Raw genomic sequence first — 16938 nt, 5'->3', positions numbered from 1 at the left:
TCATACAGATTACAGAATGCATGTGGAAGATTGAATCTTAGGCAGTGCAACTGTTTTTAACATTCATAAAAACAAGAAATGTTTCTTGGGCACATAAGCATATTACAATGATTTCTGAAGGATCATGTGACTCTGAAGACTGAAGTAATGGCTGCTGAAAATTCAGCTTTGCATCACAGGAATTAATCCATTTAAAATACATTTTATTATTTAAACTGTAACAATATTTTAATTATTTCATAATATTACCATTTTATAGTATTTTTGATCAAATAAATGCAGCCAAAACATTTTTTTAAATCCTACTGATCCTTAAGTTCTAAATGGTAATGAACAAAACTCAATGCTAGTACACAAATCTTCCAGTGCATTAAAAAACATAATATATGAATAGACTGATGCCATATGTTTCATCGAGCTTTAACCAAAAGCAAGATATCACATTTTATACTTGCATTACAGTTGTCTTCAATGAACATTCTTAGGTCAAAAATTAAATATATCAATAAAAGGTTTTATTCCATGGATGTGGAAATTTCACAGGTTTTAATTAGAAATTTTACTGAGCAGCAAAAACAGGTAAACATCCAAAATGATGTTATTGCTTTGGGAAAGAAAACAAAAGTGCAATCTCACACATAACTTGGGCTTCAAGCTATTCACACTCATTTTTGAGTCAAAATACATACAGAGCAATGTCATATAAAATCCATTAAGCAAAATGTACAGTAGCCGGTCAATCTATATGCAACAGTTCAAATATATATTAGATATATATATGGATTTAGATTCAATTTTTTTTGAGTCTGGAAAATATTGTGGGCATATTTCATAGGAACATGTGAAAACATATTCATATAAAAAGACCTTCAATGCTGGAAGTTCCAACTTTGGGTTGAAAAGTGCATGAATTTTAAACATTCTCAATACATCCCCCTTAGTCCACTTCCTCGAGAGCCCATACCGCCAGAGTTGCCATAGAAACCTCCTCCGCGGCCTGCAGTGTTTTTATGCCCCCAAAACAAAAGACTTAGATTTGAATGTTGTCTTAACACCTTCTCATCCATACACTTCAACAAAACTATTACATAACAACAATCTCCACGCAGTCATACTCACCCATTTCGGACGGCCCACTTGAAGTTGAATTCAGGAAAAGCTCAATGTAACGATGGTCTGCAGGGAGGAAGAAAAAAAAAAAATTAGGATAGCGGTACAGTTTGACTAAGACAGAGGTTTGGAAATGGAGACAACTTACGCATATGATTCTTGTCTTTTGACATGGCAGACACAGCATCTTCGTGAGATCTGAACTCAACATCTGCCTCTCCTGTAGACCTCCCATTAGGTCCTACATCAATGTGCACCCTCACAGGAGTTAAAGGGCCAAAGAACTGAAAAAGAAACAAAACACTCACACAAAGGCAATAATACTTTACTGTAAAACAAAATATTGTAAGAATATGTCCAGTGGCAACACTGTGGTGTTTCTTACATGTGCGATGTCTGTCTCTGTAGCGCGGAACGGTAGGCCTCTCATGTGCACAAAATGTCCACTGTGAAAGCCTGAGTCTGAATCGCTGCTGTAGCCATGACCCCCCATTCTTCCTTTTCCTCTATCACCGTGCACACGCTCTTCAAACATGCCGTTACTAAAGCAGTAGTTGTTAAAGCCATTGTAGTTGTCAAAGCCACCATATCCTATGAAGAAAAAAAAAAACAATACTATAACACCACCTCCCATCAAAAAAACAACTCAAAAAAATTATAACATCAATAATATTTTTTTTGTTTAATTTTTTTTTAGGGAAAACTCTTATGCTAACCAAAGCAACATTTATTTGATCAAAAATACATTAAAAAGTAGCAATACTGTGACATTTTATTACCATTTAAAACTGAATTTTCAGCAGCCATTACGTCAGTATTCAGTGTCACATGACCCTTCAGAAATCACTGTAATATGCTGATTTGCTGCTCAAGAGATTTGTATTTTGTATTATAATACTTAAAATTTTTGTGGAAAGGGTAATATATTTTTAATGATTATTTGATGAATTAGCATTTATTTAAAAATAGAAATGTCTTCACTGTCACTTTTGATCAATTGAATGCACCCCTGCAGTATAAAAGTATTATTTCCATTTTTTTTTTTTTTTTATAAAATCCTTCTGAGCCCAAATTTCTGAACCGTAGCATTCAATATAGCCATTAAAACCCATATTTGTTAATTAGCTATCCATCTTATTAACTAAAACCCAGTAAGAGTTAATAAAGTTACTAAGCACTATTAAAGTAGCATACCGCCACTGTAACCGCCTCCGCTGCGCACCTGGTCCAGGGCGGCACCTCCCCTTCCAGGACTGGACCCAAAGAAGCTCCCACGTCCCATCACGGGTCTGTCATATGGACTAGGCCTCTGTCCCATCATCCTCCGAGGTACTTCGTAGTATGCACGCATTTCATTTCGGCTGCTTTTGAATATCTCTATGTACCTGAGTTCATTTTGAAATGCAACATGTTAAATGTACAGGCTGCTGAATGTTTAACAGCAATGTGGGAGATTTTAGGGAAGACAATATTTGGGGCCCACTGACTAAATTCATCATGGCATCACAATAACTGACAATTTACTGTCAGCTATTGACCAGAGGGAGAAGTAGCAAGTGTCTGAAATTCTGCCCAGTCATAAAATTGAACTGTATTTAAAGGCCAAATTCAGACAGAAACAGAATCTTAAAAGTATTGTATAGTGCCTGTTATAAAAAGGCTCCTTTGCTTCTGCAGTGTTGCCCAACCACATTATGAAATCATATTTCTGCCTATTTTTTGTCCCCTCATGACACGTTTATGTAAAATTAAACATTTCAAGTGTAATAACATGATCATACCATCTTTTTCCAGAGCAGAAAGATGCATGAACCCCCACCACCCCACCCGACATTTAAAGAGAGCAGTAGCACCCAGCCCAGTCTTGCCAGCCCCACCTGTGCCCTATTCTTTCCTTGTGTTTCCCCAGAGCCTTTTCTGCTATCTCCTTTGAGGCAAACTGCACGAAGGCTTCCCCTGTGCTCCTCCCCTGGTAGTCCATCGGCAATGTTATCCCATTTGGCACGATTTTCAACCCTTTAACCCAAGGACAAATAACCCCACATGGGGAGACATGTTAAAGAGCCGCAACATTCTCATCTGCAGAAAATACATCCCCCCCCAAGTGAGCCCCTAAATCATTCCCTATGTCAGACAAAAACCCTAGAGCAAACCACAAAGGATAAATCCATGAAATTAAAATCAAGAAATCATAGCACAGCTGCCTCGGTGATGCTGGTGATATATAAATTATGTTAAATATAACCAAAACATGCTTAATAATCTGTTGAGTATACTAAAAGAAAAACCTTAACAACATGATCTGGCTGACTATTTATAAAGACATAAAAAAGGAAGAACTGACATGATTCAAAAACCACAAAAAACACTTTTCAGTAGTTTTAAAAAGGTGTCCTAGCAACACCTGCAAGTCTAGGAGGTGTTGAAGTAAAACAACAGATGTACCTGAAAAGAACTGTACAATTTCTTCTTTACTGCAGCCGAATGGCAGTCCTCTTAGACGCAACATGCAACCGCTGCTGCTGTCATAGTCTGTGGGACCAGAGCGTTTCAGCACCCAGTCCAACTCACTACGGTTTGACTTGAACACTGTGGGAAGGGTCAAGGAGCAGACAATCAATTAATATACATTAAAAATAAAACAAATGTGCAAACATATGTGCTTAAACTTGTGCTATTTAAAATCAGCATGAAAGAGATTTTGCAGTAGTCTTTTCTTTCCTAGAGTGATGCATATCTGAGTAAAGCCACTTCTCCAACAAGAAAAAAAATGTAGGCCAGGATTTTGTACTTGATTTTGTACAACTGTGATTGACTGGATCATTGCTGTTTGCTAATTGTGGCATGTGAGATTTTGTTGCAAGAAGGAGGGGATGTTAATGTTTTTGATTACAAGTAGAGATGCACCAATGTATTGGTCAATAAAAGCAATTTTTTGTCACTATCGGCCAACGGCTGATTGATAAAAACAGCCGATGATCAGGGCCGATTATATCCTGTCAATCAAAAGGAGAAGGTCAAAACGTGTCAGACTGCAACTTATACAATGTGTGAAGAAAATCTCCTGTGTTGAATCTAGGGCTGTCAAAATTAACGCAATCAAAACGCATTAACAGATTTGAAAAATTAGCTAAATTAAAGCAGGCTCTATTTGACCCAATGAATCACCCGTAGGCGTAGTTCAAGCCAGAGTTTGCCAGATCCGTACTTTTTTTCCCCCTCAAAACCAAACAATGCACCTCCCATCCGATAATCACAAAGAGCTTTGTGCTTTGTTACTTGTGATATGAAAAAGTCTCATTTTTCATATTCTGTCCAATCTGTCATGAAATTCAAACAATAAATGCTGTTTAGATGATTATAAATGTGGCGTGGCGGATCACTGTGTAGCTTTAGTTGAAGCGACAGCGCAGAGTACGAGTCTCTTCCACACAGTTCATCAGTTAGCTACAAAAAACACTGAACAGGAGCTCATTCTCTGACAAATCTGACATGAAGACAGTTGTTTATAAAAACGTTGTGTGCAACTGAGTTGTATGCAGACAATTCAGTTTTTATTATAATATAATTACCAGAAAAAAAATAGCAGTTGAATAAAATATATCCTTTAATAAAAAAAAAATATAACAAACTATAACATCAACATACCAAATGAAACGCCACACAATCCAATTTACAGCATTAGTTAGGAGAGATTTTTTTCCTTAAGAAAATCAAACTGTCTGTATCGGCATCAGCAGATATCATTCTGAATAATCGGTTATCGGTGGAGAAATTCAGCATTGGTGCATCTCTAATTACAAGATGCATTAAAAAATTTGCACAAATAAATAATTTATAATAAACAATGCAATATTCCATTAAAAATGATAACTGTCCAATCATTCATGGTAAAGTGATGGTTCACCCAGTATATAAAAAAAGATACCTATAGAAGTCAGCATTTTTCTAAATATCATCTTTTGTGTTCAACAGAAGATAAAAGCTCATACTGGTCTTTTTTTATATTGTGGACAGGAATGTCCAGTACCTTCGATGTAACGATGACCCATGTATTTACGATCTTTTGCCAAAGCCTTTTTAAAGTCCTCTGATGTCTTCAGCTCTACAAACGCCTCTCCACTCGGCCTTCCCTCTTTGGAGAAGGTAAAACACACGCCATTCACTTTTCCTACAATGTCACAATCTGGAAATGAAAAAAGGACACAACTGCAGCTCTTTTTCTGTAAACTCACATAGAGCACTACAAAAGATGCTTTCAGTTTGAGATTTTGCATACCAGAGAAAAAGGAGGCCACTTCCTCTTGTGTGCATGACCAAGGTAAACCACGGATCCGTACCACATATCCTTCATCATTATGAGACATGTTCACCTTGTCAGGACTGTATCTGGAAAAACAAATGTAACACATGGGCCGTGCCTCTAAACCTAGTGAGCTGCCTACCTAGACTCGATCAAAATAGTTTGTGTTAGTCTTTTTTCTCTGTCTCAACCTTGCTAGTGCAACAAACCTAGGAAGTTGTCTACTCAGAAAGCATTTTTAGGTATTTCAGAAGAGCTCGTAACGTTAGAACGCACGAATGACAAAAATGCTGTCTAGGTAGACAACTCAATATATTTTGAGAGACAGCCATGTTGTCAATAGTCAGAGGCTTCCTTCAAGAGATAAAAAGACAAACAATAATGACACTTCACACAAACGCAACATGTTTTGGTGTAACGTTAGTTAGGAATAACGTTACTGACTAGTATTAATCAGTTGGAACCTTATATTAAACGTCAATTCAAGTTAGTTAACGTTAGCTAGCTAGACAACCACTACCCGGTAACGTTAGGTCAAAATACAGTAGTGTTTTAAACTTAAGACCAAGCTAACATGGTAACTTACATGTTATATATAGCATTCGGAAAACAGTTCGGTCATATCAAACAAACCGAAACTGACGAACTTTAAGCGTAACGACTGTAAACATTAGCGTGACAGGAATCAACGACCGACAAGTTGACATTTTCTGGAACAAAAACCAGCACTTCCGCGATCTAAAGTACACAAAATATATTCACCATTGAATGTAAAAGATCAACTTATACACAAGTTAAACATGAGGAGATATGCACATGAATAGCGAATACCTTCTCACCGTCAAGCGCCCGTCCTCCCAGGTAACCCTGAACGGTAGTCCAGTAGTCCAGATAGTCGAACTCTCGCGAGAACGCGGCCTGTCAGAGGACACTGACCTCGTTGCAGGCGCAGAGAACGGTCTGAGGTGTGAGCAGAAGATTCTAGCGCGTGTGTGGCGCATGGATCATGGAAGAATCATCGAGCGTAGTCACTAGGCTTGTACTTAATCCTGTATAATACTGCAATGTGGCACATTCGAGCGCTCCAGACTCATAATAGGACGAGAGACTGCCTGCAGCTCTGTACAAACAAATACAGCTGTGTCAAGACTGTGAAAGCCATGAAGCTAATTAGAACGATCATTTTATTTTCCCCCCTAAATAATAGTTATGAATGGTTCATCAACATGCAAAGAAAATACATTTTTCAATTTTTCACGGTTTTTGCCTGTGTTGACTGAAAAAAATTCAACAAAGCAACTATGCAAATATTAATATTGTAACCGATTAGAGATCATCAAGTGTCTTTTAACTACTATGTACTCAACCTTTAATGAATCATTAATGCAATTATTGTGTACATACATTTTACTTGGTATTAATATTTAAAAAAAAAATAACCCTGCATAATTATATGTAATTAATTTGTGTAATTGCATTTATAATTACCCTGCTAACCCGATACCCCTTCCTCTCAACTCATTATTAAACCTACCAGTTTTCCACCTCAGTAGTTGTTAAACTGTTTTGCAATACAACATGAAGACGTTAAGTAATAATTAGTGAAAAAAAGTAATTTTCAGACACCTAAGTTGGACCCTGATTCCTGTTCCTATCTATGAAGTAAAAAGTACAATTTTAATAAATCACTATCATAGTTTTAATTCCAACTTTTTTCTTAATGAGCTTTAACACTTAATGATATGAGTAGGCCTACAGCAAACAAAAGATTCTGAAATCGTGTTGCTTGTAACTTTAAAATGGGGTGTTACACTACTGGGGTCAAAGTCTCTGCAAGCCTCACTGCACTGGACTGTGACTTGCTAAAACGTCACGCTAAACTTGTTACAGCTGTTTTACTCTAGAGCAGAAGCAATGGAGATTCCAATATTTACTGTTGACGCTTTTACTAATTTACCTTTCAAAGGTAATCCTGCTGCAATATGTCTTATAGAGAATGTAAGTATTACACTGCACAAGACAGTTTTCTGTTTTTTCGTTTCTGATTGTTTAAGCATGCTGGCAGCTATGAAGATCAGAATGTGAAATGTTTCTCTAATGCATTCAGGAGCTGAGAGATGATCTTTATCAGAGCATTGCTGCTGAGATGAATTTATCAGAGACTGCTTTCATCACAAGACGGAATTCTATGGATTTCTCCTCAGGTATTCTGCTGCTGAGATGCATGTTGAAATACTCAAACAACTCTGATTTACATGTCTGCTTTTGGTTTTTATATTTTTTGAAAGGTGCCAGGTTTGGATTACGCTGGTTTACTCCAACAAGTGAGATTCCACTATGTGGACATGCAACACTGGCCTCAGCAGCAGTGCTCTTTTACCTGAAAAGTAAGAAACACTTGTTTCTTAAATTAATCTTTTACCAAAGACAATGGACTGTGGCTTTTCTAAAATCACAATATCATCACACAGAAAATGTCAACCCTGTACTGGTGTTTGAGACTATGAGTGGGGAGCTTTGTGTGCGCCAGCATGAAGAATCTCTAATAATGGACTTTCCCTTAAACAAACCTAACCCCCAGGTATGACCAAAGCACACCTTGTTGACCCTTTCTTCATATAGTCTCTCATGATTAATAAAGTAGTGTTTCTTGGTCTGAATCTATTGAGTTTTGTATGTTTTGTTTCCAGGATCAACATGAAATCAAGGATCTTTTGAAAGTAAGTTAGCTAGTGTGTAATTTAGTTGTTTTTTTAATAGGACATATGGAAAAACAAGCTTTTATGTGCACTTTTTAGGTCGCAGTAGGAGATGTACCCATTCAGGAAGTGTGCTACAGTCCAACCACAAGGAAACTGATGATTCGTTTGGCTGACACATGTAGCAGGTACTGCTGGACATTCAGAGGCTGAATATAATGATATTGTGGATATTAAATGAGATGAATAATGTCAAGAGAGAAACAGAAGACAATTAGCTCAAAGCAAAAAGAAAGAATATATTGCAAATGTATGTCAAGTACATTTTTAAAACAACAGTCAAGACAAGAATTAATAGTATGTTGGTAATATTGTTTATTTTTGATTATCATTAAGCAAGGTTGTTGACTGTTTGTTGCTGGTAGATCTGAACTTACATCTTTAAAGCCTGAAGCGGAGGCTCTGCTGAAAAATGAATCCACTGGGAAGATTAAAGGTGTCATTGTTACCATGAAGGGAGCTCCAACCGCACAACCTGGATATGACTTCTATTCCCGTTACTTTGCTCCTTGGGTTGGGATCCTTGAAGATCCAGTCTGTGGTGAGCTGAAATGATCACATAATTCTCAAAAATGCAGCAACCTACAATACAGGAGGAGAAATTTGTATAAGTTTCCATGTTTTAATGTAAAGTCATGAATTCTAATAGGTTATAAATGGAAATGCACAATTATAGTAAACATAATTTTTATATGAATTTGTTTCGTGGTTTTAAAAGACTAATAATTATTTCTCAAAGGGTCTGCGCATACGGTTCTTGCTGCCTACTGGTCTGAAAAGCTGAACAAAAAGAAGATGTTGGGTAAAGGCCTTTTTTTTCCCGCACTGGTGAATCAAAGGAAATTTCATAAAGACATTAGTTCACATGAATGATTTGATTAAAGTTTTCTCAAAAAGCTTAAATAAAATGCACAATAAGGTTCTATTCTGTCCTATTTGTTTTTTCAGCCTACCAGTGCTCCAGTCGTGGGGGAGAGCTAGGCCTGGAGGTCAGGGATGATGGCCGACTCAACATCAGTGGTCAGGCACAGATCGTTCTTCAGGGAACTCTTAAAATCTAGACAACCTATAAAACCCCTCACTGAATGAGTTAATAGTTTAATGGAAATAAGTCCATTTTCTTTCGCAAAGATCTGTTTTTCGTATACTGAATGGACAAATGTGGTTACTTGTGAGCCAAAATACAATAAAAATTATTTGGTTTTAAAAGCTTTTAAATCTGAATGGATGTTTTACAAATTTTACCGCAGAATATTAATAAAATTGTCTGTTGGGCAGAGTAAGGCTAGATCTTCTGATACTGATCCAGGATGCAGCAAACCAGGGTTACAGTCATAGGGAGAAACTGAAGCACGAGATGGTTGACTGAACATCACTCATCAGGCATTGATCATCCTGCAGGGGAATCCCAGCAGCTGCTCTGATGGATGGATACCAGCTGCCTTTTCATTTAGATTGTATAAGAAAGTCTACACGTGATTATCAAAGACAATAAAAGGTATTTACAAGAAAATACCAATAGGAACATACCAATAAATACCAATATTTCTACTGGTTTAGAGTAGAATATATATATATATATATATATATATATATATATATATATATATATATATATATATATATATATATATATATATATATATATACACACACAAATAGCTTAACACTGTAAAATATATTGTAAATAAATGATAGATTAGCATTATTATCTCTTCCACTCTTTTACAGATAACATGACAGTAAAAAGTCCTCTAAAAAGACATTTTGAAATCTTGAGTCTGTACCTTTAATCTGAGCCTTTTATTTCATTAGGGTCAAAGTCTAACTTAACTTCAAATACCGCTTTAAAAATACTTAAAAGTTGCAGGAAAAAAAATTAATGGCTCTTTACATTAATGTGTAGGTGCATCATAAGTTATGTGGCATTTTATAAAGTGCAAATTCACAGACTGCAAACTTTTCATTTTTGTATCTTTTACGTGGTCAACGGTCTTCGGTGGGAAAAAAAAGTCAAAGAATGTGGTATTTGCTGGTATTTTTTATTAAACAAAAACATTAAACTCTTAAAATTATTATATATATAAAACACATACACAAAACACTTGCATGGATAAAACTGTAATGGATTTAAAAAATATGCAAAATGAGGTAGTGAGAATTAATTAATTTAGACTATTGGGTAAAAAAAACAAAAACTAATGAGTGCAAATTATGTACTAGGGCCTGTCAGCACTGATTTATTACACTTCACATCCATCATTAAAAAAAAAAAAAGGTTTCTACAGATATCTGAAGCTTATGTATACCATTTCACAATTTTTTTTTCAAGTAACTGTTCAAGTGTTCAAGTGACTGCTGAAAAATCAGCTTTGCGTCACGGGAACAAGTTACATTTTAAAATATATTACAATAAAAAATTTCATGTGTCTTACTTCTTTGCTGTACAGTTGTTCCAGCTCTTCTAGTGTTTGGATCCCTTCGGCCCGACGTGACTCCTCTGTGAAGGGCAGGATATCATGGTGCACTTTTTGAGCACGACCCAGGCGCAGGAAGCTGATCTTAAACCTCTTCAGTTTCAAGAGAATGTTGTCCACAGCAGAATGGGTGTAGCTAGTCAGAAGAACACTGAAGCCACAAGCATGGAGTATGCGCACCTGTTAAACAAGGAAGTGCAAAATAAATGTCAGATTAATATTCCTTTGTATATACAAAAACCAATAGAAACAAAAAGTCAGTTTCACTCTACAAGTCAGAAAGAGGGTGAAAAAAGTCATGCAAACAAAATTATGGGGAAAATAACCCAAACATGATTAACAGTATAAGTGGACTTCAAGGGCGAAAAAGTTATGTTTAAAATACAGCCCCTTTAAGATGAAAATGCCCATATTTGCAGTTGCAAGAAAATAAATAAAGCTGTTCATTATCTAAAACACAACTGGTTTCTAAAACAAGCTCTTACCAGTGTACAAATGGTGGTAGTTTTCCCAGTACCTGGTATTCCCACAATAAGCGTGTAATCTTTGGATAGCAGGACTTTTTTCATGGCTTGCTTCTGAGGTTTGTTGAGTCCTGAGAGGCAACATGATTAAAAACTGATTAAAACCTCAAATGAATACATCAAGGGTATGTTTCACAGCAACTTACTGCAGAAAGAGTAAGATTATGGCTCAGTGAGAGGAGATTATCAAGAGAAGGCAGCGTCTGAACACATCTTTCAGAATGTTGGCCACAGTGTCCTTGGCGTCTCGTGGCAAAACACTGCTGAGGCTGTCTATGAACTGGGGAGGCCTGAATTCCACAATCAACTGCCTCAGTCTTTCACTGCAGAAAATTATACATATTTAGCTTTTAATATAAAACAAAAAACACTACCAGGGAGATGTTTAAATACAAAAGAACAAAAACAAAAAAAAAATTATAACTAGACCTAGTTGGATTTCCATCAACAAACACAGACATCCTACATAAATGATAACAAAGACACCCTGCACCTTCATCCTGGTCCAGTCGGAAAACTGTGTTTGAGGAAAACTTGGAAAGGTTTCTGGAAATGATATGAATGTGAAATTAAGCTTTGATGTACCCTTGAATATTTCAGATTCAGGTAACATGAATAACAAATTGAACAACATTATGAAAAGCATCTGCAAGAGACTTACTTGTCCAAAGAGCAAGTCACTCCACTGATAGTTATTTCAGTGACATATCCTGTGGCAAGCCCTATGAGCACCGAGTCCTGATCACTGACCACAATCCTGTCGCCCACTATCAGCCCAGTAAGAGTCTGATCACCCTCCTTCCTCACAAAGCTGTGCTTATATACACCATCAGATAGGACGCTGACCTCTCTAGCTAACTGCATGTTACCCACGCAACCACCACTTTTCTCCCTGAGAATGAACAACATAAGAACAGGGACGCAACAAAGATATTCATCAAGGTCAAAAGCATTCAATTAATTCATTCAAACACAAAGTAACACAAAGTATAGTAAAAGTCTTATTTTATAAAACACCCACCTCTGCTGGGCAGTCTGAAGCCAGATAATGCGCCGACCTGCTTTGTTCTCCATGGTGAGAGCCTCCAATGTGCAGAGCAGCAGCCAGTGGCTGAAGTACTGGAGGTGCACGGGGCTGAGGTGCTCGCTCTCCGACTGCACAAAGGCCTGTGGATTTACAGCTCTACACAAAATGATAGATTTCAGCTGAAGCTCAATGGAATTACAGTACTCGGTTTGAAGCTATAATAGAAGATGATGCATAAAGAGAGAAAAACAATACCTGCTGTAAACTGCACAGTTCCTTTTCTGAGGACAGTACTTGCAAGCTTGCTTGTCAGATACAATGGCAGGCAATGGGGCCATTTGACTTCTTCCTTCCACCTTGACCAAGCTGTTTCCGATGTGATGGGCCAATGAGTTTCTTATTTTAACCAGCTCTGTGATGGAAAAAAATGATCATATTTAGTACAGTCATAAGCAGGATGTAAGCCTATCTTAGATTTCAATGTACGCTGTAATGGCTAAAAGGAAATTGCCACTCATTTGTATGAAACTACATGACTCAACAGCATAGTTCACCCAACAATGACAATTCTGTCATGTATTACTCACCCTCATCACACTCCCAACCCATTTCACTCATTTTTGAAACACAAGTAAAGATATTTTTGATGAAATGACGGATTTCGGTATCTCTGTTGTCAACTACCTCAAAAGTTTCATGCTTTAAAAAAGTTCAGAAAGACACTGTACAAGTAATCCATAGGAATCAAGCAGCTTGATCCAAGTCTTCCGATGCGGAGCAGATTTCATTTAGGATTTTATTCACACATAGACTATGATCAATGTGGTTTGAGGACAGGTTCTCTCAGGTTCCATTAAAATACCTTAATTTGTGTTTTGAAGATAAATGATGACAGAATTTATAAATTTTATGAATTTTAAAAAAACAAAACAAAACAACCAACCTCTCCTGTCCATGTGATTACCCACAACAGGATGTTCTAGCGGAGCTCATCAACGTGTACAGAATAACCTAGAAAGAAAAAAGACGGTTTTGACCTCCTTGCCCCAGTAGTGACATACACAGTGATATTTTTTAACGTGAAATATCTAGCTCATCAACGTGTACAGAATAACCTAGAAAGAAAAAAGACACATAATAAGTGATATCCAGTAGTGACATACACAGTGATATTTTTTAACGTGAAATATCTAGTTTATGTTGTGTTTTGTACCTGACTGCGATGCTCAATGGAGTTGGACTCCTTGCCAGTTTTCAGCTCCAGTGGCACAATCCTCTCTGTAGGCTTTCTGCCTCTCCGATGTATCCTAACTCCAGCAGTGACATCTATCTTCACCTTCAGTCCAAAACGTGGACACCACATGTCTGCTGGTCCCCGATTTGAATCAGCAGGTCAGGCAGCAGAACCAGGAAACCTCTATCAATCGTTAAATATAATCACAAGCCAGAATTAATATTATTTTTTTTTTATGCTCAAGTTAAAAAGACAATCAGAAAGAAGAAAGACGTCCCCCACAGCAACAGGAGTACTCTCCCTTCAGAAAACAGGTTAGAAAGTTAAAAAGACAATCAGAAAGAAGAAAGAGCTCTCTCAAAAATCTTTTTTGTAGGGCAAGTAACATTTTGTACCAACCATCTTTGAGAATACAGGTCTCTCTGGACTCTGTCGTCTTGGAGCAGGTGATGGTTAAGTGCTTCTCTTCCAAGTGCAACTTACTGTTAGAAAGCATTCTCTTTTATTCCAAAAATTCAAATAAAAAAATTAAAAGAAATCATTAAAAATAACTTAATATTATAAAAAAAATCAAACAAAAAAAAAAAAAAACAAAACAAAAACATATAAAAAGAAAAATATAATCTGTTTTTTTTTTAACTTAAAAAGAAATCTGTAATGTAAAAAAAACTGAAGCACCTAAATGCAAGTATATTTATATAGACACAAAAAACGTAGATATTTAAAATGTGAAAATAACTGAACTTCTAATAGTATGTAAATTAAAATAATAAGTTTAAAAGTTGTTTTAATACACAAAAAACACCAAACTATCAAATATTACTAAAGCTCACTTATCATAACGCATAAATGAACAACAAATCATTCATACCCACAGATTTTTGCTCCACGCCATCATCAAACCAATCGTCTATCAGATCAATTCAAGTTTATTTATTTGTATAGCGCTGTATAACTGCAGTAAAATCATCTTCAAATGGTGCTGGCAAAGTCTCTCCATCAGCAATTTTGTCTTTCACTTGCAGATCAGCAGTACTCAAGGGTCTCTTCTTAGTGATTGGACAGTTGAGAAAAGTCTCTTTTTCTTCAGTAGATCCATTTTGTATCCACGAACTATATGACATCACAAGATCAAAGTCATTTGCTCCAGAAACCGTACTCACGTCTATCTCTGGCTTCATGTTTAGAGCAAGTGAATTCTCTTTCTCACTGGTACTAAAGCTCAGATCATGAAAGGATTTTTTTGAGACCTTTGAGAAACCATTTATTTTCCTTTTTTTTTAACGCAAGGCCCAGTTGCCAATCGGCTACTTTCAAAACTGATAGACTCAGCTTTGTTTTTTTTCTCTGGACTCTTTGAGAATGCTCTCTGTAAAGTCCCTGAAGACTCCTTTTGAGGGGCCCTTGGTAAGCCTGTGTCACAATCGGGAAGCTTCTGAACTTGCATGGTCCTGGACTGCTTTGCACTCTGGATGTTCTCAGAGCTGTGCAACAACCTCTTCACAGAGCCAGAGTGACTTACTCCATTCTTAAGCTCAAAAGAGTCTTTTGGCTCTAGACTGCTGTTTCTCTGCAGCTGCATCAGCTTGCGTGCCATCAGGCTAGGTTTACCCCTGACACCTTTAGTAAGCAGGCCACGGGAGACCGGTGAGCGGTTCTCATATGAAGTGTCTGAAGGGTTCTCGCTCCTCAGACTGTCAGGTGTCTCTGGGACAGCAGGAGGGGTTGGAGAGCAGGGGACACTTTTATCCTGCACAAAACCAGTCTTCACTGAAACAGGGACTCTTGTAATTCCAGCTGCCATTTTTGTAGGTGACTTTGGTGAAACCTGATAAAACATAAAGGTGATGTTATGGTGTGAGGTGTGACGTCAACCGTATTTTAAACACAAGAGCGGGTTGCCATTTTTAAGTTACAGATAACTTTTTAAATTGAATTTCAAAAATACAAATCAATTAAGAAGGATCAAATAACATAAATTGATGCAGAGTACCTGCATAAAAAATAATTAAATTGCAATTAAAGGGCATCACAAACATATTAAATCAATTTAACAAAAACATCCGGGGGGGCTTTTTTTTATAAATTCAAATTAAATCTTAAATGACATCCTCAGACCCCATTTACTGCCTTTATTTGGAAAACAAAATGCATATTACAGGTCATACAGTCATAAAGGTTTGGGATTGTATAAGGGTGAGTAGATGATGACAAAATATTCATTTTTGAGTTTAATATCCCTTTAAGAGCAACTTTAAGAGTTCACTAAATTGTTGTCTTATGTCCTTACTCCTTACCTTTGAGACGAAAAAGGCAGAAATGTTTGACTGAACTCCACTGACCATCTACAAAAACAAAGTAATGTAAGTTTCACAGCTGATAACATTTACATCTACATAGCTAGATGAGGGTGAATAACAAAGCCTCAGAAATGAATCTGAAATACTTACGGAAGATTTGCTGGATTTACACTTAATCATCGTGGACCGTAAGTGAATAAAATAACATAACTAAAAACGATTTTTCTTCGGAGAATCCAATATCACAAAGCAGCTCTACGGGTATCAAATCTTAAAAAACCTCTCATATGACTGTGACAGCTGCATATAAACATAGCCACTTCTATTACGGCTCAAATGTAATTGGACGGAAGCAGATATTCTTCAGCAGCATTTTCACAGATGCTTTCTCATAAGACTAAATTTCGCGAGAGTAAACACTGCGATCTCAAAATCCCCGCGTACAGAAACGCTACAGCAGGAGAAAGCAAACGTTTCGTCGTTGTTTTTAGTCTGCTGCATTTACATCGCTGTTCCCGACACACTGCCACCTAGCGTCAGAGAGATCATTGGTCGAGTTTGTAGTTGATACACAGTTTGAAAACAAATCTGCCCGTCATTGTTAACACTCAGTTAGCCTTCCGTCATATATGTATAAACGAAAAACGGGCAGTTCTATCGTCATTTTATATGTAACAGGAAATAATTTTGTAGTTACCAAGACAACAAACAAAAGCAATGCTACATTTTGCCGCAAAGTTTTGAATACCAACATAAGCACGGTCTGTGATGTGCGTTTCAAACAATTGTTTATGCTTCTTTTATGTGCTTTAAATGGACAGAATACATGTTAGGTATACTAATTATGCATTTGGGATTTCAAATTGTTAACAGGTGATTGTCATTAATACATAACAACGGTACGTTATGTTACTGTAATCCAAACCACAAAAAGGCACATTTATATACAGACTGTTTAATGCAGTAACGTTACATTGCTGAACTGAAATTAGAGTTGCAGAAATGTTGATATGAAAAGGTTTAAATGTGAAATGATGCATAAAGAAACATGAAAGGAATGAGAATATGGAATTATATATAAAAATTAAATTTTAAAGTTGAATTTTACACTAATAATTTCGCAGTAAAGGCATTTGTGTGCCTTTTGGTGTGGTTTTCTTCAATATTTGAGGTTAGACTTGGTAAACGAAGGATTTGAATATCA

At 36.7% G+C, this 16938-nt stretch overlaps 4 protein-coding genes across 7 annotated transcripts; 1 reads left to right on the top strand and 3 right to left on the bottom strand.

The window, feature by feature from the left end:
- Positions 1-493: 493 nt before the first annotated feature.
- Positions 494-6740, bottom strand: hnrnph3 (heterogeneous nuclear ribonucleoprotein H3 (2H9)). Of its 4 annotated transcripts, none has more exons than XM_042768856.1 (10): positions 6245-6740; positions 5390-5499; positions 5141-5296; positions 3556-3699; positions 2988-3126; positions 2305-2495; positions 1496-1701; positions 1259-1394; positions 1120-1176; positions 494-997 (listed from the first exon to the last, which is right to left on the bottom strand). In XM_042768856.1, exons 1-10 carry the CDS (start codon positions 6412-6414, stop codon positions 924-926), a joined length of 1383 nt encoding a protein of 460 aa, XP_042624790.1. In that variant the 5' UTR covers positions 6415-6740; the 3' UTR covers positions 494-923. The 4 variants fall into 4 exon arrangements, with proteins under 4 accessions (XP_042624790.1, XP_042624791.1, XP_042624792.1 ...); XM_042768857.1 differs by having other exon boundaries at positions 6253-6391; XM_042768858.1 differs by lacking the exon at positions 6245-6740 and adding an exon at positions 6000-6233.
- A 184-nt stretch (positions 6741-6924) lies between these two features.
- Positions 6925-9390, top strand: LOC109046763 (phenazine biosynthesis-like domain-containing protein). Its single transcript, XM_042768860.1, has 9 exons — positions 6925-7411; positions 7521-7617; positions 7702-7800; positions 7885-7994; positions 8104-8133; positions 8212-8300; positions 8538-8713; positions 8912-8974; positions 9121-9390. The coding sequence occupies exons 1-9, from the start codon at positions 7328-7330 to the stop codon at positions 9231-9233; spliced, it is 861 nt and encodes a 286-aa protein (XP_042624794.1). The 5' UTR covers positions 6925-7327; the 3' UTR covers positions 9234-9390.
- Positions 8471-11559, bottom strand: LOC122147219 (DNA replication ATP-dependent helicase/nuclease DNA2-like). Its single transcript, XM_042768863.1, has 4 exons — positions 11320-11559; positions 11135-11244; positions 10608-10829; positions 8471-8754 (listed from the first exon to the last, which is right to left on the bottom strand). The coding sequence occupies exons 2-4, from the start codon at positions 11216-11218 to the stop codon at positions 8728-8730; spliced, it is 333 nt and encodes a 110-aa protein (XP_042624797.1). The 5' UTR covers positions 11219-11244; positions 11320-11559; the 3' UTR covers positions 8471-8727.
- Positions 11560-14551: 2992 nt separating this feature from the next.
- LOC109047025 lies at positions 14552-16340 on the bottom strand. The gene is made up of 3 exons (XM_042768861.1): positions 15885-16340; positions 15732-15779; positions 14552-15262 (listed from the first exon to the last, which is right to left on the bottom strand). Exons 1-3 carry the CDS (start codon positions 15912-15914, stop codon positions 14699-14701), a joined length of 642 nt encoding a protein of 213 aa, XP_042624795.1. The 5' UTR covers positions 15915-16340; the 3' UTR covers positions 14552-14698.
- Between the last annotated feature and the right edge of the window lie 598 nt (positions 16341-16938).

The sequence above is a fragment of the Cyprinus carpio genome, chromosome A13, assembly GCF_018340385.1.
Source record: "Cyprinus carpio isolate SPL01 chromosome A13, ASM1834038v1, whole genome shotgun sequence".
Taxonomy (NCBI): domain Eukaryota; kingdom Metazoa; phylum Chordata; class Actinopteri; order Cypriniformes; family Cyprinidae; genus Cyprinus; species Cyprinus carpio.
The sequence above is the reverse complement of the archived record's forward strand: the minus strand, read 5'-3'. Positions and strand labels throughout refer to the sequence as shown.